Raw genomic sequence first — 23,214 nt, forward strand, 5'->3', positions numbered from 1 at the left:
TAATTTGAGAAGACAAATGTGCCATCCTATCACGATATCTTTTTTATTTATTTATCAATAAAAAGTGGAGAAATGTTAATGAACATTATCTTATTTCTTGTACTGGAGCATCCTTAATACATACATTAAATTATTTATTTTTTCTATTTTTTTTTTAATTTATCAAGGTTATTATTAATGTTTATAAATTTTTAATATTATATAAATATTTTTCATTAACTAGAATACAATTTTTCATTTCAAAATTATTACTAATATAAATATGGAAAATTTATCCGTTTTAGCTAATACTGTTCCAAGATATAAGAATGGATTATTCCAATTATTTTCTGCTATTGAAAAAGAATTTGACCAAATATATGCAGAAAATTTAGAATTAAGAGAAAAATTAGAAATTATTTCTGGTGAAAAAAATAATGAAAATATTGGAAAAGAAGGGGTAACTACTAATAAAGTACAGGAATGTGTTCAACAACATTTTACAAAAAAACGTATGTTCTAATTTTAATAATATTAATTGTTTGTTTTTTTTTTTTCTATAGCCATACAGATGGGACAAAAATTGAAGACAGCTTTAAAAGTTGCTCAACCAGGTTTATTTACAGGATCATTGAAAAGTTATGAAAATAGTCGTTTAAGGTATGTTCAATGTTTAAAAGGACATGATGATGGTATATGGGATGTCTGTTCACATTACATTTCCTCAAAATCAATTAATATTATTGGAAGTGCCTCAGCTGATAAAACAGCAATCCTTTGGTATTCTGAAGGTGGTTCTTCTTTTGGAAGGTATACTGGTCATAATGGATCTATTAATTCAATAAGATTTAATGATAATATATCATCTTCTGAATATATTACAGTGTTAACAGCTAGTGGTGATAGAACAGCACATATATGGAAAAGTAAAATAAATATTGGTAGTAAAGGTCCAACATCTGATGAAGATGATACTCATAGTGATTTTCATAAAATAGATACTATTACAAATCCTTCTCAAATATTTGAAGGACATAAAAATGCTGTAGTATCTGCTGTATTTTTTCCATCAAATGATAAAATATTAACAGCATCATGGGATAGAACGGCAAATATTTATGATATTGAAAATGGAGTTGTTGTTAATTCATTATCTGGACATGAAGAAGAATTAAATTATTGTAATATTCATCCAACAAAAAGTTTAATAGTTACTGCTTCTAAAGATTCAACTTTTAGATTATGGGATATGAGAGAAACAATGAAGGATGTCTCTGTAATAATGGGTCATAGTGATTCTGTTTCATCAGTATTATTTACTAATGATGATAAAGTAATATCATCAGGTGAAGATAGAACGGTTAAACTATGGGATTTAAGGGCAATGAGAAATGTTTTAACTAATATTAGACTAGAAAGTCCAATCAATAAAATAGCATATAATGAAAAAATGAAGTTAATTGCAATACCAATGGATAATAGAATTGTAAAATTATATGATATGAATGAGTCTAAATTAATACAAGTTCCAAGAATTAATAATAAATCTCATAGAAGAATTGTATATAGTTGTACATGGATTTCAACAGGTATTCAAAGTAATCTTTTTACGTGTGGTTTTGATAAAAAAATTATTGGGTGGAAAGTTTTAAATGATCATTAATAAATTAAATATTATATAACTTGAAGAATGTTTTTACAATCTAAATGCTATATTGATGGAAATGAATTAAGTATAAATTTGATTCAAAAATTAAAATTATTTTTATACTGTATAGATGAAATTTGAGATAATAAAATTTTTCAATTTTCAAACACTAAAAAAATTTTTTTCTGTAAGAATTAATTGTTATGATTATAGAAAACAAAAAAAATTTTTTTTTCAAAAACATTTTCATCTTTAACATAGATTTGGTTCTAAGAACGCAAAAAGTGCATTTTTTTATAGAATAAATAATATTTCAGTGAAATCTTACAATTGGGTATAAAATAGCCAAAAAACAAATTAAACAATCTGAACCAAAAACAATATAAAATGGTCACAACTTTTTTATTACAAACAAATTAAAAGAAAATCAAAAACACTTCTGGAGATTAAAATTTATCAATTGAATAAGTATAATTTTATTAAATTATGTTCTTTGTTTCTTAAAAATAATTGTGAAAATATTTGTTTGTTAATAATTAAAAGAAAAATATATATTTTTGTTTAAAATTTTGTTTTTTTTTTACCTTTTTTTATATATTAAGATCGTAATAATCAATGTGAGTTTCATTGATTATAATTATTTGAAAAAAAATAGATACAATCAATTGTAAATTATTACATTTTAAACAAAATTCAAAGTAATAAATTTCAGGCAATTTATTTCTATGTTTACGAATACTTACATCAATTATAGCAACAATGATGATTGTACAAAGTAATTTACGAATGTCTTTTCATTGAATCAAAATGATATATAATACAAATAAAGAAAAAAAAAACTTTGATGCTATTCAGTTTCGATAAGAGATTTTTTTAAAATCATTTTCACAATTTCAATGTCAATTTTTTTTCTTTAAAAAATTGGGAAAATTGGCATTATTATAATTTTATATGATCAATAAAAATGTATATCATTAACAATTTATTATCAAATACTTTTTTTTTCTTTATAATAATACCCAAACAATTATATATGTTATTTTTTCCTTTTAAATAAAAAAGTAAGTATTTTATTATTTCTTATTATATCAGAAGGCAATATAAAATAAAATTAAACATTTAAATTTTCTATTTTTATGTCAAATGTGATAAACATTTTTTAATGTGTTTCATATTATTGAGTATATTTAAAAATGTTTATAAAATTTACTCTTAAATTATTTTCAAATATTGTAATAGTAATGATTTTAATATATAAATTTTTTTTTAAGACTAATTTTAATAAAACTTTTTTTTTTGCTTAGTACATAGTATATGATGTACATGAAAAATAGATAAATTATGAAAATAATATAAATTATAGGCTATTTAAAATTATATTAATTATAAATTTTATTTTTTATTTTTAAATTATTGAAAAGAACTAGAAAAAAAATACTATGAAAAGAGAAAAAAATATATATATAATGATATGAGAAATATTTAGATTCTCTATATTTGTGTTTTACAAATATTTTCTAGCAATTTTTTAAAACATTCAAAACTTTAAGAAAAAAAAAATAAAATGAAAAGAAAATTGTGTCAAATCAAATTGCTTTAGAAAATATTAACAAATATTTTTTACATTTTATTGAAGTATTGATGAGATATGTGAATTTTAAACAATAATAAAAATAAAAGATTTAAAAAAAAATAATTAATGTTTATTTTTTGGTATGAAATAGCAAACGTAGTAATAATTATATAAAAATAAATTTTTTAGAACTAATTTACAATTAAGTTTATTTTAATAAAATATTCAGTTAAATTAGTTATATTTTTTTTAGAATTATAGATATATATCTTAAGACATACACTTTTCTTAATGAAGAATATATTATTTTATAAATGTAAATATTTTGTCTTAGAACTAATAAATGTTATCTAATTAATTTATTTTTTTTAAATACAAATTAATGTTTTAAATTATATATAAATTTATGGATAATAGGTAATTAATAAATAAGTATATAATTTGTTCATAAAATTCAATGATATTGTTTTATTTAAACATCCATTTTTAACAATCATGTACTTAAATAAAATTTTAGTGCTGAGCATAATGAGTGACAAACAATTTTTGAAGTAAGTATTATGTTCATTTTTTTTCTTTTTTCTCTAAATTCTATTAAATTTATAAAACAATTAATTAAAACTCAAAAGCATATATTTAGAAGTTTTAGAATTATTTGAGATACATAAAAAAAATTGTGCTTTTTTTATATTATAAAAAAAATGGTTAAGTTTGAAGATAGTTAAATAAATATATATATATTTTTTTATACTTACATTAAAATTTTCACCCTTTTAAATATGTTACAAAAATAAATAATTTATAGTTTATGACCAAACAACATATTATTAATTAGTTTTTAATTCAAGATTATGTTATTCTCCATCTTTAGTTTAATATTTTTTCATTATAAACATTTTAGTTAAAATATGAAAAGAAAGAAATTGTTAATTATTTTTAATGATATTTTTATTACATGAAAATAGTTCTCTTATTTTATATAAAACAACTTATGGTACATGAAAAATTCATAGTAAATGTCATTATTAATTTTTTTACAATCTTTTAAAATATTAATTATCAGAGAAAAATGTCAACAAAGATTACGATTAGTTATTCTTCCATATTTGTTTTAAAATAAATCTAAAATATCTTTTTTAATAAATAATTCACTTTCTATTTCTCGAAAACCCTTTGCAAATGGGTTTCTTTCTATTTTAAGTTGAGTTATCTAAAATAATAGAAACATTATATTTTTTAATTATCATACCTGATGATTTTGATAAGCTGTAACAGCCATAAACTCTGTTTCTTTAAATGAAAAATGTTTTTCTTCTATTTCATGAAAATTATTATCATCATGATGTGCTATTATTGTAAATAGTACATTATATTTTTGCATAGAATTAACAACTATATGTCCATTTCTATCAAATACATTATTTGTTAATTTTAATTTTTCAAAAGAAATTATATGTTTCATCCAATAATTACCAGAGGATGGACTGTCGGGGTGAATAAATATTTTACTTCCAACATTCTCTTCACCAACACCACAAGTTACCCATTTTGATTGATGGAAACTATACCGATACTTTTTTGTTGACATTAAAAAAAATTTCAACGACAATGAATATTTCTTTTTAATCTCTAATCCTTTAATTTTAATCTTAAAAATGTAATTAAATTAAATTATTTATATTAATTAAAAGAAAAAATTTAATAAACTTACTTGTAAAACAGGGAACATTCTACGTCCACTTTTTGTAACAATCATTTCAGTTCCTAATTCATAAAATTTTTTCCATAATTCACTATTTTCCAATTCTACCGTAACATTTGTCATAGTATTTTTTGCTTTTTTACCACCACCAAAGTCATCGCTTAAAATTTTATCAATAGAAAATTTTAATTCTTTATTATTAGTCATTTGTATTAATAAATGATAAAATTTTATTAATATAGAATTTTGATATTCAGAGGATAAAAATATTTTTAATACCTCTCCAAATCAACTTTCAGATTATTTTATCATCATTCCTCTTGAAGTATAGATGTGTCTTTTCACTTTATCACATATGGTTTTATTTTATACCATCTTATATCAGTATCCAAATTTCTTAACTATTAACAATTACTGATTGATAGTCTTTATCAATCAACTTTTCACATGTTAATCTTGAACCAAAATAATACTTTTATTACATCTTTCTCATTAATTTCTTAAGATATAGATTCTTTTACTAAGTGATGAGTGATTATAAATTTGGCATATGGTTTGAAATGATTTCTTTATTGATACTGTAGAAATAAAGAAACAGGGTGGTTTATAAAAATTTATTATACTTATATTTTAATTTGTAAAACAAAAAAAAAAAAAAAGAATGCACTTTATTAAAAAAAAGTAAAAAACTTAAATAAACAATAACAACTTTTATTCTTATAATTTTTTATTTGATATAGTATAATTGAAAAATAAAAAAAAAATAATTTTATTACATTATATTTAATTTTAAAAATAATCTTTAATCTTCCAATTTAAAAATTTAATTTACCATCCATAATAGAACTTTTGTTTGTTTTTAAGAAAAAGTTCTTTTAAATATTTATTAAATGAATGTTAAAAAGAAACAGTAAAAGTTTATTTCCTCATTTCCTTATTTCATTGTTTTTATTTCAAATATCCTGCCAATCATTAAATATTTTCGTATAAAAAAGTTATAACTTTTATTTTTTTTTGAATAAAACCAGAGGTATATTATTATAAACGTTATTCTTCAAATGTTTATATATATTTTTTAATTTGTTTTAAAACAATATTATTTTTCTATCAATATTATATATTATATACAAGTATATATATATATATATATACGAATATTGTATATTTATATATATTATTTTAAACTTTTTTTTTTTATTGTTTATAATAACATAATTATGTTTGAAACATGTTTTTTAAAAAAAAACTTTTGAATTTAATTATTATTTAATAAGCGTATAACTTTTTTTTTTATAAAATAAAATAAAATATTTAATAAAGTTGAATATTAAAAATTATGTATGTTTAAATAATTAGTTGTTAAACTTAAAATTATTAATTTTATAAAAGTTGTTTATAACAATTAACCTTTTTTTTATTTAATTTTATTAATTTATTTATAATTATTAGAAAAAAAAATAATGAAGAATATTAAAAAATATTCATATATATATAATATTAAAAGAATATTTTTCTTATAAAAATAGTGTTTATAAATGAGTACTATATTTTAAATAAAAATGAGAAGTATAGTGGGGCACATGATGTATTTATAAATTTATTTATCCATGATTTTGTATTTATTATTAAAAAGATGTTATGATACTAGTAAAAAGTAGTTAAAAAAAAATTTTTTTTTATTTGATATTATTAATCTATATATATAAGTAATACATTTTATTTTTATATTAAAAAGATAAAATTAATAATAGAAAATAGAAAAAATTAACAGACTACTTAAATTGTAAAAATGTTAACTTTGTTCTGTATATATATATATATAAAAGAGGGAAACTAAATGTTAAAACTAAAAATGTATATTCTTTACTAAAAGAAAAAGGGATAAAATTGTTTATGTTATAGAATAACATACATACAATTGACATATTCTTTTAAAGGTTACATTACTCTGAGTGCCAAAAATTTTTCACTCCTTTTTTGGTAAGTGAAATTTTATATATCTAATTATCATATATTTTCCTTATCATATTTCATTTTTACTATGCTTTTTTTTATATCATCATTTAATATATTATTTATAATAAATTATGAAAAGGCTTCCACTTTTGATGAAAGAAAAAGCTAATGATACATACTTTTTTCTTCAAGAAATTTGGATGTCATTTTATATATATTTTAATGTAAATTAGTATTTTATCTATATATTACACTTTTATATATTATATATTTTTGTAAATTAATTTTTTTTTTCTTTTAAAATTTAACTTTTAAGGTTAACTAAAGATATATATATATATATTTACATTGATGTCTTAATATTATGATATAATATATATATGTACATATATATATATATATACATAAATACTTTCTTATAATTTTTAAATATAGTTATATTGTTATTTATACTAAAATATAACGAATTCTTAACAAAAATAGATGAAAAAGCAGTATGCATTTTTTTTTAACAATGAACAACAAAAAAAGGAAAGACAAAATGTCACATAAAATTACTTTTTTTTTCTTTTATCTATAATTAACCATAACTTCTATATATTTTTTTTATTTTATTTCATTGGAACATATCAGATTAACCTTTCAAAATATCATTTTATTTGCTTAAAAAGAAACAGTTTATATGTCTATATCATGATAATTATCTATAATATAAAAAAAATCTATACTTTATTTGTTTTTGTAAACAGTCTTCATCAATATTATATTAATTTAAAAAAAAAAAAAAAATAAAAAGTTATGTTATTAAAAAATAAAATAAAAATTTTGTTTACTTTATATTTTTTTTTTCTACCACTGAAATTTATTTTTTTAAAAGGTGTAAAATTTAAAAATAAATTTAATCATTATATTATAAAGTTTTCTTTACTTTATCTTAAAAGAAAAATCAATGAAATTAAGTTTCTTAACCTTGTTTTATTATAGAAACATCATGATAATGTGTACATAATATTTTTGTTTATAAAAAAGTGTCATTATTTTATATAAAAATAAATTTAATATATAAATTTTTAAAATTAAATTACAATATTCTTTTTATAAGATATGACATATTGAATAACAAAAATTATAAAGTTAGTTATTATTATTGTAATAAAATCATTTCTTACAAAAGTTTTTTTTTTTTTAAATAATTATATATTATTTAGTTAGCATCAATTTTATTTATTTAATTCTTTATACTATTATACTTCATTGAGAAAAGTTGATGAAATAAACAATAAAATAGTTAAAAGTAAAAGTTTTATATAATATTTCTCTTATGTAATATACTATGTTATATTAAATTTTAACATCACATGAAACACCTTAATCTATTACATTTCTATTTTACAATTATGATGTACCATTCAATTTTTAATATATGTTTTAATATTTATGCATATCATGTAAAAGTACTATTTATTGTATCTTTTGGAATATTTATTTATTTAAATTTTTATAAATCACTGTATTTTAAGTACTTCTTTTTCATTGATTTAAATAATATTATATATGTATATTCGATTTAAAATAACTATTTATATCAAGATAAACATTTGTTTGTTTAATTTTAGCAACAAAAAAAAAACTTAAAATGTACTTATTGATAAAATTAAAAATTATTTACAATTTGCTAACTTTGATAACCTAATTTACATTTTTGAAAGATATACTATTAACACAAAAATTTTAAATATTTCATTGAATTAGATACTATTATAATTTATTAAATAATATTTTTATATATTTCTTTTTTTTTCTATTATTTTATAAATAACATAAAAATTTCATGTGATTCATAATAATTTTTGATATTACTTATAATTGCCTATAGTTATTATTAATAATAAATAATCTCTTAATTAAAAATTATAAACATGAAAAAAAAGTATAATTTAAAAAGTTTTATCAGAGAAAATTTTATTAAAAATGTTAACAATCTTTGATTAACTCACTCTTTAAAAATTTTATTATCTCATAATACTTTTACCAATATTTTTCTAATCTTTTATCAAAAATTATCATAATAGATGTTAGAAAAAATATATATATATATTTCTAACTTTAAAAAAAAAAAAAAATATATTTATATATTTTTATTTCAAAAAACATTTTTTTTTATAAAAAAAATTTACATATGTATATTTTTAACTGAAATAATAATTTTAATATTTATTAAGATATTAAATAAAGAAAAATATTATTTGAAATAAAGGAAAAAAAAAACTTTTTAATATTTATCTTTTATATAAATATATTTTAATAAATTATATACTTGTTTGAATATCAAAATAAAGTAAAAAATAGATATGTACATATTTAAATTTTAATGTTACAATTTTTTTTTTTAAAAAAAAGAACAAAATAGAAGAAGGATAGATATTTATAATTTTGATTTTTTTTTGATATATTTATAAATTTTTATGTATCTTTTTTTTTAGATTCTTTTATATATTTATTTCATAGAAAAATTCCTAAACTAAAACTTTATGCATATATTTTTTTTTTAAGAAAAAATATTTATCTTATTGTGGAAAACATTTATTTTATATATTATAATACAAAAAAAAATATACATATATATAATGCTTGTAAAGGAGTATAGAATTATACTTCCAATGACGGTAGAAGAATATAAAATAGCACAATTATATATGATACAGGTAGGTGATAAAAAAAAATTTCATATTATTTAATTAAAAATTAATTAATTATATTTTATAGAAAAAATCAAGAAATGAAAGTAAAGGTGCTGGTGCTGGTGTTGAAATTATTGAAAATAAACCTTATAATAATGGTTATGGAGGAAATGGTCAATATACATATAAAATTTATCATGTTGAATCAAAAATACCATCATGGATAAGGGCTATTCTACCAATACCAAAATTTCCTGCTATTGAAGAAGCATGGAATGCATATCCTTATACAAAAACTAAATATACATGTCCTTTTGTTGATAAATTATCTATTGAAGTGGAAACACAATTTCATAATGATGCTGGTATGCAAGATAATGTTTTTAATTTATCTAAAGAAGATTTAAAAAATAGAATAGTTGATGTTATAGATTTTGTCAATGATACTGTTAATGCTCATGACTATTTAGTTGAAGAGGATCCAACTATTTATAAAAGTCAAAAAACAGGACGAGGTCCATTGTCAAAAACATGGATTAAAGATTCTATACAAAATGGTCTTCCAATAATGTGTGCTTATAAATTATGTAAAGTTGAATTTAAATATTGGGGTATGCAAACAAGAGTAGAAAAATGGATTCATGATCTTGCATTACGTAATACAATGAATCTTGCACATAGACAAGCCTGGGCCTGGCAAGATGAATGGGTTGGTTTAACTATGGAAGATATTAGAAGATTAGAAGAAGAGACTAAAGTTCATCTTTGTAAAGTTATGTGTGATGCAAATAAAGAGGATGAGAAAAAACAAAAAGATGAAAATACTTATTGGGAAACAACTTCAACTTCTGATGTTTTTTATGATTGCCCAGATCATTTTTCTATTCATTCAATTGAAGGACAAAAACAAAATTTAGTTCGTTGGAACAGTGAATTGATGGTTGCAGAGGATGAACAATCAAGATCATATAATAATTCTAATGAAAGTACATCACATCAAAGTGATTCATTTAAAAATTCATTCTCAGAATATGATTCAAATCTTCTTATTTTAATATTTCATTCAACACCTGTAAATGATGCTTTTACTGAATTAAAAGCATCTGACTCAGATACATTTAAATCAGTCATAGATCATTTAATTTTACAACATTATCCAAAATTAAAAAAAAAAGTTATTGTTAAACAGGTTAAATGTGGTGGTCCTCTAACACCATTAATGAAAAAAATTTCTCGATTATCACCACATTTTGGTTCATTTCATCCATCAACAGCACTTTTAATGGTTAGTTATGGTCTTGAATGTTACTATGAAGCTATGAAAGAGGCTGTCTCTTATGCTAATTCAATTTATAAAGAAGTATTAAATGAAATTGGTGAAACATCATTTAATGGTGATATTTTTGTTGTTGGTGATTGTATTACAGGAATAATATTATATGGTATTTTAGCAGAAGAATTTAAATTTAACCGTCAAGATTCTATATGTACAAATAAAACACATAATTCAAAATATTCAGGTCAAAAAATTTCTTTTCGTAGTAATAATTTAGATATTGATCAAGAATCACTTTTTTCAACATGGGAATCAGATTGTTCCTCTGAATTGATGATTAAACCAGAATTTGATTTTCATATACATTCAGCCTTCCTACTTGGATGTCCTTTAGGTTTAATATTAATGCAAAAGTCAGATGAAGATAATTATATGGGAAAATTAAATTGTAATCAATTGTATAATCTTTATTATCCATTAGATCCATGTGCTGTTAGAATTGAACCAGTACTTAATAGTCAATTATCATTATTACCACCAGTTAATTTACCTAGATATCAAAAATTTCCATTTGGTGATGGTAAACATATTGAATTTGATACAACAACAGTTGAATGTTCATTACTTTGGGGTGATTATAGAATTGATCATCAATTATATTGTCCATTAGAAATGAGTTCATTACCATCATCATCATTACCTAATATATTACAAGCATCATATTGGGAAAGTAAAGATATTGGAGCATTTATTTTAAGACAATTTGCTATATCTAATGATATACCATTAACAGCAATGAGAAATAATATTATTCATCAATCAACAACAACAACATCATTAAAATTACCTAAACAACAATGGACAAGAAAAAGGACAAAATTTAAGGTTGCTAATTTAATTGCTAATCATAGAGGTAATGATGTTGTATGTATTGAAGGAAAAGATCAATGTGTTTCGGCAAAATTTTCATATGGTCCTATGGATTTAGTTATTTTATCTAGAGAAATGATATCAATATATTATTGTACAGAGGGTGGTGAATGGTCTCATTATGGTAATTTATTAACAGATAATCATGGAAAAATAATGTTTAGTTTTAATGGTAGTGAAAAACTTCCTATTGGTAGACATCAAATAAAAATGATTGTTATTGGTGATTATACTTACCTTGATTTATATTTAATTGTTGCTAGAAATGGATCTCCATGTGTTATATTTTCAATAGATGGTTCATTAACATCATCTGTTTCAGTTACAGGACGTGATCCACGTGTTCGTCCAGGTGCTGTTGATGTAGTTAGATATTGGCAAAGATTAAATTATTTAATTATATATATAACTGCAAGACCTGATATGCAACAAAGAGTTGTTTCAAGTTGGATGTCAAAACATAACTTTCCACATGGTTTAATTTTTTTTAATCATTCAATTTCAACAGATCCATTACGCCAAAAATCACTTCAAATATTAAATCTTATTGATATAGGATTAACTGTCCATGCTGCATATGGGAGTGGAAAAGATGTTGCAGTATATGGTAATGCAGGTATAAATTCAGATAGAATATTTTCAGTAACACATAAAAAAATAGGTTGTAATAATATTGAAAATGGTTATCATGAACATTTAAAAGATTTAGAAATGGAAAGAATAAATATTGCAAAACCGTTATTTGAAAAAAGAGTCCTTGAAGATCACGAAGGGGTTGTCCTTGAAAGTATAACTCGGTAAGTATGATAATTATTTTTATTAAAATATTTTACATCTTATAGAGATTTCACTCACACATATTCAACATTCTCACGTAGAAGTGGTAAATTTTGAGTAGGAAATTGAAAGAAGAGATAATTGATTATGCCATATGAAGCTTTTAATGTTAATATCTTAGTCTATTTGTTTAAATAACAACACTAAAAGGAACCAATTATCTATAAAAGAAAATGGTACTAAAATTAAGGCTTTTTTTTATTAAAAAAAAAAACAACAACGAAGTAATTTAAAATGATGAAGTAGATTGATAATAAAATGGATAAAAATGAATGTTTAAGGAGGAACAAAAAAAAATAAAAAGAAAAAAGAAAATATACATGCATAATATAACTTAATACCATATCATTCGTAAAAAATTAAAGATACTCTATTATTACTTGCCATTCTAATTTTATAATAAATATTTGATAATACTACCAAGTACAATATAATTTATTATATCTAATTTATTAATTTTTTTAATTAGATCAAACCAAAAATGATTAAAATTGAATTTTTAAGTGATATTGTTAAAAAAAAAATAAACAAAAATGATAAAGAAATTTTTAATTTAACATTTTAATCACAAATATTAGTAGATGTGTGGGTTTATGGTAAAGAGAAGCAATTTAAGATGATAAAATTGGCAAAAGAAGAACAAGGTTTTTGTAAACATTTTTGTTAATGATGTTTTCAATTTATCTCTTTTAATAATAGTTGTTTTACGAGTCATTATCATTTTTTATATTCTTAATCATAGAAGGAATGTTTTTAGCTTCAATTTCTTACTATTTTATTTCTTTTTTATGAACAAAATATAAGATTTGAATATATTTATTCATTTATATTTTTAAAATTCATTTATAATAAAAAAAATCTCACAACTTGATTCTATTAATTTTCTGTTCTTTTTTTTTGATTTATTATTTTGAATGATGACAATTTTTAATAAACCCCTCATTGTTTTATCATATATCTATATTATATATCTATTTTCATTTATCAATTCATCAAAACCTTGCATGTTTAGAAAAAAGAAAGGACTATTTTAAAAATTCTGAATATAAAAATATATTTTGTTTTACTATTTATATATATTAATGATAATATGAAAGAAAAATATCAAATCATATGAATATATTATTAAAAATTCCGTTCTTATTTTTAATCATATTTTTTTTATCTTTTACATTAAGATTCATTGAGTAAAAGGGTGCAAAAAAAAGAAGTTTAATATTTTAAATCCTTTTTTTTTTCTTTTTGCAGCACACTCTTATCTCCTTTACTAAATGTATTTTTTTTTATTACAAGGAAATGACAGATAATAATATATTAAATATTTTAAAATGACAATTTTTAAGGAATAAAAAATTATTTTTTTATTTGTTAATTTAGATAAACACTTTTGCGTTACTATTTTTATATTTTATATAATCCTTTTTGTAACTTTTTCTAATCATAAAAAAAGATTATTAAATTTTAGAAATTATTTTCTATTTAAATATTTTTTGATCATCAAATAAAATTACTCTCTTATCTTTTTATTAATTCTATTTTATAAATTTTATTTGATCAAACAAAATATATACAATTTTTTTTTGATATATACTTTATTACAAATATATTACATAGTTTATAATCATTCTTATTTTATTAAGTAATAATTGAAATAAAAATATATCTTTTTATTATTATTATTATTATTAATAAAAATATCTAAAAATTAATGAATAAAAATATACAATTTACATTCATACTCCTACGTACTTTATAAATTTTTTTTGTCTCTTTTTAATATAAATAATTATTGTTATACAAAACATTTATATTCAAGAAAATTTATAGATTGCTTTGAAAGGACATTTTTATAATTTAAAAAGAGACAATTTTAAAAAAAATATATACATATATTATTTAAATAAATTGTTGATCAAAAAAAAAATATATATATATATATATATCATATTTATAAAACCAATTATATGACTATAACAATTAGTTTGATTTGATAAAAAAAAATATAAAATTATATTATTATGATTAATGCATTAGAAAAAAAAATAAAATTGTTTTTCATTATTTTATCATTTATTTTATTGTACATTAATATTATATTTTTTTTATTTATCTAGCTTTTAAGGTTATTGAAGAAATTTTAGTTTATATAAGTTCAAAAAATATTATTTAAAAAGTATTATTTTTATATCCCTTTATATTTTATGTATTTTAATTTTACTATCATTTCATATATATTTCATTTTAATGAGGTAAAATAGAGTAATATTATTTTAAGATACTAAACAATATTAAATTTATGACTATAATATTTTAAAAGAGTAAAAGTGATATGATAAGAATGGAAATATATGTTTAGTTATGTGTCTTGGGAAAAATTTAATTAAATGTGCAATATTTTATGTGTATTTATAGGATGTTTGATAATCTACAATCTATTAATATTTGTTGATTGCCTTTGTAAAATACATTATTTCTCTCTTCCTATCTATTTCTATCATACTTAAAATAATAAGGTTTCTTTTTATTTAAAGTATTTATTAAAAATTATCCTCCATTTTTAAAGATTTTTTATATATAAAAATGAAGAAATAAAAATTTTTTACGTGAATTTCCTTTAGTGAATATTAATATTTCTTATAAAATTACGATATTTATTTAAAATTTTATCTTTATAGTAAATGAATAACTTTTTTTTAACAAAAATAATAAATAAATTATGCTAATATTCCTGTTGTTTTATAATAATACACCTGCTACCATATGATTATCAGTAGTAATATAGTATATAATTTGTAAAAAAAAAAATTTAACATTTTTTTCTTTTAAAATGTAAAAATAAAAAAAATTTCAACATAATATTAAAACATTGAATAAGACAATTATTTTTCTATTAAAAAAAAGAAAGATTTTTTTCTTATATTATTATCATTTCTCCCAGTAAAAGCAACTCTTGCTTTTGTTATTCTACTAATTTGTTACTACTTTATCTTCCCAAATATATTTTAAAATACAACAACAATACCTCATTTAATTGAATGAATGAAATACTTTCAAAAAATATTGTTTTTTTTTCTTATAAAAAAAAAAATATTACAATTAACATTCATTCAAAAAATTTATTTAAAATACTTTTTTAGAATAAGTTAATCTTTTTCTATTAACCAAAACAATATTAAAATATTTTTTCCCCCTATAATTAAATTATAATAAGTAATAAAAAATTTTATAATGTTATAAAAGAAAAAAATTAACATTTTTGGTTTTTGCAATTTTAATCATTTCAAAGAAATAAGTGCTAATTTGTAAAATTTTACTAAAAAAAATAAGTTTAACATTTATATATTTCTTTTAATGATAATCAAAAAATGTGTAATAAATTTTTATAGTTGTTTTTTTTTTTATAAAAAAAATTATATGTGAAATATTATTAAAACTCATTTTAAAAATATTTTAACTTTTTTTCTTTTTTTAAAATAGTTTCATTTTGGTATTCAATTAAAAGTATGCGTTATTTTGTTAAAGAGTTTAAATAAAAAGGAAGAGTAACTCCACAAAATAGAAAAATTTTCCATTAATTATTGAAACTCATCAAAAAGTTAATATGAAAGCACTTTTAAAAAGAATAGCTAAAAGTTAAAATTTGTAGAAATAAAATTATTTTTGTTTCATTTATCTCCATTTATTTTATCATTTTCTTCTTTTTAGTTTTATAGTTGAATATTACTACATAAAATATTATCTTCTTCAATTATTTTCTTTATTAAGATATTTTCAACAAAATAATGATAACATATATATTATACATATATATATATATTCTTGATATATAATTTATCTCTCTCTTTTTTTGTATAAATTTACACATTTCTATTCAACTGTAATATTATTATATTAAAAAATTTTTTTTTCTTTCATTTTATGCTTCAACTCCACAAATTAAATTATATTACTTAAAAAACATAATTATTAAAAATAAGATGGTAAGTGAGTATTAAATGTATTATATATATATATTTAAAAAATTTTCTATTTTAATATACATTAAGATTTATATTGTCATTGAATATATTAATTAATTACTTATAATTGTAAAAAAAAAAAAATTTATAAGAAGAATTATCATAATAAATATAACATATTAATCATACAATTTTAAGAATATTTTTTTATATTTATATACTTATCATAAAAATTAAAATGTTTATTAAGTTTTTAAAAAAATATTAATATTTTTTTATTAGGTACATCACGATATATTTTAATAAAATTATTATTTATGTTTTATTATGTTACTATAATTTTTAAATTTAAAGGTATAAACAAATACTTTTTTTAAACTTTTTTTTTTTACCATATAATTAAAAATTAAGCATAATATTAAAAATTTAAATTTTAAGTACAACTTTTTATTATTACACGATATATATAAAAATATATACATACTAAAAACATTTAAATACAATCTTACTTTTAAAAAAGGTTTTCCTATTTTTATTTTACTTAAAATCTTTCTTAAATAGTATTTTTATATTTACCTTTTATCATATATTATGGTACTTTGTTTCTAATATTTTATTGTCATCATACATAATATGTTTATATTAACATTTATTTTAGATAAAAAAAAAATAAAAAATAAAAAATATATTATTATATATTATTTTTCACTACCTATACTAAATTTTATATTATTATTTAAAAGATAATAAATATGTTAGGTTCTTGTGGATATTTTATTTCATGTAATCCAATTATTAGAATATTTACTATATGTTTACCATTTAAAACTTCAAATACAGGAAGGGTATGTTTATTTTTTTTATATATATACATTTATTTTAACAATAAAATATTTAATTAAGGAAAGTAAAAAAGATTTTACAACAAAATTAGTACCATCATCATTTGTTCCAATAACATCAAGTAAAATTTCTATACAACCATATAATGGTGAATATAAACCATCACTTGAAAAGAATGACTCTACAGAATCAAAAAACACTTCTTCAAGTTTTATTGGAAAAAAATTATCTCGTTCTATTTTTTCATCTGCTAGTAAAGACTCAACAAATTCTGATAATCCATTATATTTATATGGTGAGATACGGTATAAGCTTGATTATGATTTTAGTACAAATAAGGTTTGTAATAACATTTTATATATTATTTTAATAATAAAAAATATTATTATAGCTTGCTGTGACAATTGTTGAATGTCGTAATTTACCAGCTATGGATAGAAATGGATCCTCTGATCCATATGTCAAATTATCTATTTTACCAGAAAAAAAGCAAAAATTCGAAACAAAAATTAAAAGAAATAATCTTAATCCATTTTTTGATGAAACATTTCTTTTTAATGTAATTTTCTTTTATTGAAATACAAATAATAATTTGTCCTTTTTTTTAGATTCCATTTAATGAGCTTTATAATATGACATTACAATTATCAGTTTATGATTTTGATAGAATATCAAAAGATGACAGATTGGGACAATTATTAATACCATTAGAAGGAGTTGACTTTGGTACGACAACAGATAAATGGGCATGTTTAGAAAAACCTGAATCAGACAGTGATTCTAAAGATGGTAGATTAGGTGATATTTGCTTTTCAATTAGATACCGACCAACAACAGGAATATTGACAGTCACAATTATGGAAGCCAGAAATTTAAAAAAAATGGATGTTGGTGGTAGTAGTGATCCATACATAAAAATATACCTTCATCATGGAAAAAAAATGTTAATGAAAAAGAAGACAACTATAAAGTATAAAACTCTTAACCCATATTATAATGAAAGTTTCCAATTTAAAGTTCCACCAAATATTTTACAGGTATATTTATTTTATTATTAATATTAAAAATTAATTTTATTTTCAAAATTTTTTAGAATGTATACTTAGAAGTTAGTGTCTGGGATTATGATAAAGTTTCTAAAAATGATTTTATTGGCCATGTTATTGTTGGAAGTGAAAATATTACACAACAATCAATTACATTAGGAGCACATCAACAATGGGGAGAAATGTTAATAACAAAACGTCCAATTGTCAGATGGCATACATTACAAGCAAAAGAAAAAGATTAAACATGGAAAATTTAGTTTTCTTTAATTTTATGTATACATATTTATTATTTTCATTCCTATGTTGAAATATATGATATTGACAAAAAAAAATCGGGTTAGAAGAATAATATTCATTTGGATTATTAAAAGAATTGGATTTTGTCTTTATTTTCAATTTTAACTTTGATTAAAAGGTTGAATAAAAAATGGCTAAAGTTCACTTTAGTGAATCTGTTATTTTGAAGGATTTATTTAAATTTTTAAGTAATTTTAATATTGTTTTTATATTACTTAATAAAGTATCACATCATTTTTATTATGATTTTAAAAATTTTAAAATATAATTTTATCATTTTTAATAATTTTTGTTACTATTTAAAATTATTAAATTCTTTAAACTGTTTTAAAAAAAGAAAAAAAATTCTATTATTTCTTTATTAAATTACTTTTAATCAATTTATATTTATTTAATTTTTGAGTGAAAAAAAATTATTTGAAAAATAAAAAAAATTTTAAACCAAAAAATTTTTTTTAATCTTTTACTATTTTTATATAAAAAATCATTTTAAACATAAAAAATTTTATTATAAATGTTCAAATGACGTGAATTAACCTTAAAAAATTTACAGATTTTTTTTCGTGTTAAGATTTCCTTATTGGCAAAGTGTTTACAAACATACAAATAATATTTTAAAAGTTATTTTTTTTACAATGCTTGTTACAAAACGTTCATACTCTTCACAACCACCATTTGTTAAAATAAAAACATCGTAAGTTAATAAAAATAAATAATTTTTTTATTAAAATTATTGTTGAAATTTTTTTTTAAGATCAGGAGATTTTGTGGTAGAATTATACTGGAATCATGCTCCCAGAACATGTAAAAATTTTGCCGAATTGGCAGGACGTGATTTTTATAATGGAACTATCTTTCATCGTATTATAGCAGGCTTTATGATTCAGGGTGGTGATCCAACAGGAACAGGTCGTGGTGGAACTTCAATATATGGGCAGACATTTAATGATGAAATAGATACACGCCTTAAACATACTGGAGCAGGTATATTGTCAATGGCTAACTCGGGTCCTAATACTAATGGGTCACAATTTTTTATTACTTTAGCACCAACACAACATCTTGATGGTAAACATACAATATTTGGTAGAGTTTGTAAAGGAATGAAAACAGTACAAAAAATTGGTATTGTCAATACTGATAATAATGATCGTCCATTATATGAAGTTAAAATTTTTAGTGCCACACCAATAGACAATATGGATGATTAAAATGTAAAACTTTTTTTTTTAAAAAAAATTATATGTATAAAATAAATTTTAAAAGACCAATATATAAAATGATTAGATAATAAGTATAAAATTAAATGATCCATTCGAAACTTGGAATATGGAGGGAAATTAAACAAGAAAAAAAAGAGTATAATTGATATGAAATTAACCTCAAAAACGAAATTTTTATTAAATTAAGCGTTCGTAATTGAATTATAACGGTAATATATATATATTAAAAACATAAGATGATTAAATGAGTCAAATTAAAAAAAAAATTCTACAATTATTATGTGACCATGAGAAAAAGTGATTCTTTTAATAGATCTCATTATATTTCAATGAAGATGAAAAAAGATGAGATAAGTAATTAAAATAGATATTCTTAATATTATGTTACTTTATAACAAGGCAATCCTTATAATAAAATTTTCTTTTTAACTTTATTTAAAGAATGTTCTTTGAAAAAAGTTTATATATTTTCTATTTAATTTATTACAATGTAATTATAATTAATGCGGGATGTTTTGATTTTAGGTAGTATATTAAAAAAAAATAATGGTACAAAAATGTATATTATATTTAATAGACAAAAATATTATTATTAATTTATTTTTATGTTATATTAATATTTGTTGATTATTTTTATAAGAATAATATGAATAGAATAAATGTTTAAATGTAACATTTATTTTTATGAAATAATTTTGAAGATTGACAGGTTTTAAAGGATAACAATAGAAATGTGATTTTCTAAAGAGCCTATCAAATTTGTAACTCTTTTTCATCTAAATTTTTTCTTTTAATCTAAATGTATGTATATTTTTTTATTTAAAAAGAATATATTTTAAGGCAAAATTATTTCAAAATAATTTAATTTATTTTAAATACTATTATTGTACTTTTCCTATAAATAGTCATATATTGTATTTTGTGAAGAATAAAAAAATTAGCATTATTCAATTAAAATATAAAAATATTCTTTTTAAGGTTATCATTTTTTATTGTATATAATGATTTAAGATTGTTTTTTATTTCTTTTAAATGTTTCCTATTAACATTTAATTACTTTTATTATATTATTTTTCTTATTTTAAAATTATATATATATTTTTAAAATAGTTTTTTTATTAATTAATTTATTTAAATTTTTAAAATAATAATTTAATATATCAAAATAAAAGTAATTAAATTTTTAAATATAAATATAAAAACAAGTAAAATGATTTAGTAGTTTTCTTTCCTTTTTTACGACATATCTTTCAATCAGAAACAATTATTTCAATAAACTTATTTTATGATCCATGTAGAAGAGTTAAAAACAATAAACTACACTCCCTAAAAGTATTTTGGTAACTTTTAATTTATATTACTAAGAAGTAAAACAAAATCTTTTTCGTACCATTTTAAATTTACATTTTATCGCTATCATCTGTTATATATCAATTTATTTTTATTCCAGGTTAACCTTTTATAAAATAATTTAATACAACCAATCATAGTATAATAATATTTTTTTTAAATTCATTATTATACAGTATCTTTTTATTAAAATAGTTTTAATCAACACAAAAAAATAATATAATTTATTTTTTATTTAACTTACAAAGGTATTTAACATTTTATCTTTTCTTTAAAATAAAATATTCTTTTGTAATTTTACCTTTATTACTCATTTAATGATGTTTCACAAATAAATTGACTATTTTATGTATTCATACAAAATACTTTTACTACTTACTATTTTTGTCATCTTTTGATGTATCTATTTTTATAAATTAATTTATTAATAATTCTAGAAAATTTTTTAAAAAATGATATTGAAAAATATGTTAGTTAAATTTTTATTATTACTAATATTATTTTTACTTCAAAAAAATTTTTTAACAAAATCATATAACTATAATGATCATATTAATGGAGAATATAGAAGAAAACATTCATTGGATATAGAATATTATAGTCAAAATAATGTTAATAAAAATTTTGATAATAATAAATTTCCATATAATAATGATAATATTAATTATAAAGTTGTACCAACAATTCCTGATAAATTGTTACAAGGATGTACACCTGATATTTTACATGCATCTAATTATAGACAATTTCAAATAGCTTGTAGAAGTCATCCATTTATTGCTGTCTCTGCATATGAAGGAATTCAGGAGGCAATGAATTTATGTAGAGAAGAAATGAGATTTCAAAATTGGGATTGTAGTATTAGTGGTACTGTTATTCATGAACCTAGTATATTAAGATACGGTATGATATTTTTAATAGTTATAATAAAATTTTATTAAAACTTGTTTTCATAGGTTATAAAGAATCAGCATATTTATGGGCTTTATCAGCAGCTGGAGCATCGTGGGGTGTGGCATCTGCCTGTGCTCAGGGATGGTTAGATGAATGTAAATGTATTGATGATTATGAAGAACCAAATGGGCAACAAAATTTTGAATGGGGTGGTTGTACATATGGAGTACAATTTGGTATACAAACAAGTAGAAAAATATTAACAAGAACAGGAAATAATAATTTAAGAAGTCCATTAAAACGCCTAGAAAAACATAATTTAAAAGCAGGAAGATTAGCTGTTAAAAAAACTTTAATTTCAAGTTGTAAATGTCATGGAGTTAGTGGTAGTTGTCAACAGAAGACATGTTGGAAGAAGACGGCTGATTTAAGAGAAATTGTAAAATATTTAACAGAAAAATATCATAAAGCAAAAAGAGTTTTGAGTGATGATGTTAAACCTAAAAGTAATGATTTGGTAAGTATAATCATTTTTAATAAATTATTTTTATTATAATTTTTTTAAAGATATATATTGAACCAAGTCCTGATATTTGTTCATCTCTACATAATCATCTTCAACAACGACGTTCATTACCTCGTGTTTGTAATTGGAGAAATGAGACACATTCTGAAGGAGACTGTGGTCGTTTATGTTGTGGAAAAGGTTTTCGTGTTGATCATGAAGTTGTTACCTATAAATGTGACTGTAAATTTAAATGGTGTTGTAATTTAGAATGTAATGATTGTATTTCACATCGATGGGTTTCAACATGCAATAATTAACAATATTAAATATAATTATAAAGTAATAAAATGTCAAAAAGACAAAAAAAAGTTGAATTTTTTTTGAAATTATGAAGATAGTTTATACTATTAGATGTTGTAAAAGTATTCTTAAGATCTTTATTTAAGTAATAATTTGTGTTATTTGTGTACATAGGAATTACTATTAATTTAAAGACATTTATAAATTAT

General features: G+C 19.6%; 6 protein-coding genes across 6 annotated transcripts; 5 read left to right on the top strand and 1 right to left on the bottom strand.

Moving 5' to 3' along the window:
* Positions 1 to 262: 262 nt before the first annotated feature.
* SRAE_2000097400 (WD40 repeat and WD40/YVTN repeat-like-containing domain and WD40-repeat-containing domain and G-protein beta WD-40 repeat-containing protein) lies at positions 263 to 1,642 on the top strand (the record flags this gene model as incomplete). The annotated part of the gene is made up of 2 exons (XM_024651870.1): positions 263 to 491; positions 543 to 1,642. The coding sequence occupies 2 exons, from the start codon at positions 263 to 265 to the stop codon at positions 1,640 to 1,642; spliced, it is 1,329 nt and encodes a 442-aa protein (XP_024505504.1).
* A 2,669-nt stretch (positions 1,643 to 4,311) lies between these two features.
* SRAE_2000097500 (T-box transcription factor TBX1) lies at positions 4,312 to 5,109 on the bottom strand (the record flags this gene model as incomplete). The annotated part of the gene is made up of 3 exons (XM_024651871.1): positions 4,312 to 4,410; positions 4,450 to 4,848; positions 4,912 to 5,109. The coding sequence occupies 3 exons, from the start codon at positions 5,107 to 5,109 to the stop codon at positions 4,312 to 4,314; spliced, it is 696 nt and encodes a 231-aa protein (XP_024505505.1).
* A 4,376-nt stretch (positions 5,110 to 9,485) lies between these two features.
* On the top strand, positions 9,486 to 12,639 carry SRAE_2000097600 (Membrane-associated phosphatidylinositol transfer protein 2; the record flags this gene model as incomplete). Its single annotated transcript, XM_024651872.1, has 4 exons — positions 9,486 to 9,563; positions 9,625 to 12,361; positions 12,407 to 12,542; positions 12,588 to 12,639. 4 exons carry the CDS (start codon positions 9,486 to 9,488, stop codon positions 12,637 to 12,639), a joined length of 3,003 nt encoding a protein of 1,000 aa, XP_024505506.1.
* A 4,654-nt stretch (positions 12,640 to 17,293) lies between these two features.
* Positions 17,294 to 18,675, top strand: SRAE_2000097700 (C2 domain and Synaptotagmin domain-containing protein; the record flags this gene model as incomplete). Its single annotated transcript, XM_024651873.1, has 5 exons — positions 17,294 to 17,386; positions 17,445 to 17,723; positions 17,776 to 17,943; positions 17,993 to 18,421; positions 18,478 to 18,675. The coding sequence occupies 5 exons, from the start codon at positions 17,294 to 17,296 to the stop codon at positions 18,673 to 18,675; spliced, it is 1,167 nt and encodes a 388-aa protein (XP_024505507.1).
* A 690-nt stretch (positions 18,676 to 19,365) lies between these two features.
* SRAE_2000097800 (Peptidyl-prolyl cis-trans isomerase-like 1) lies at positions 19,366 to 19,941 on the top strand (the record flags this gene model as incomplete). The annotated part of the gene is made up of 3 exons (XM_024651875.1): positions 19,366 to 19,424; positions 19,485 to 19,714; positions 19,778 to 19,941. 3 exons carry the CDS (start codon positions 19,366 to 19,368, stop codon positions 19,939 to 19,941), a joined length of 453 nt encoding a protein of 150 aa, XP_024505508.1.
* A 1,829-nt stretch (positions 19,942 to 21,770) lies between these two features.
* On the top strand, positions 21,771 to 23,022 carry SRAE_2000097900 (Protein Wnt-4; the record flags this gene model as incomplete). Its single annotated transcript, XM_024651876.1, has 3 exons — positions 21,771 to 22,206; positions 22,260 to 22,714; positions 22,765 to 23,022. The coding sequence occupies 3 exons, from the start codon at positions 21,771 to 21,773 to the stop codon at positions 23,020 to 23,022; spliced, it is 1,149 nt and encodes a 382-aa protein (XP_024505509.1).
* Between the last annotated feature and the right edge of the window lie 192 nt (positions 23,023 to 23,214).

The sequence above is a fragment of the Strongyloides ratti genome (assembly GCF_001040885.1).
Source record: "Strongyloides ratti genome assembly S_ratti_ED321, chromosome : 2".
In the NCBI taxonomy this organism is placed as follows: domain Eukaryota; kingdom Metazoa; phylum Nematoda; class Chromadorea; order Rhabditida; family Strongyloididae; genus Strongyloides; species Strongyloides ratti.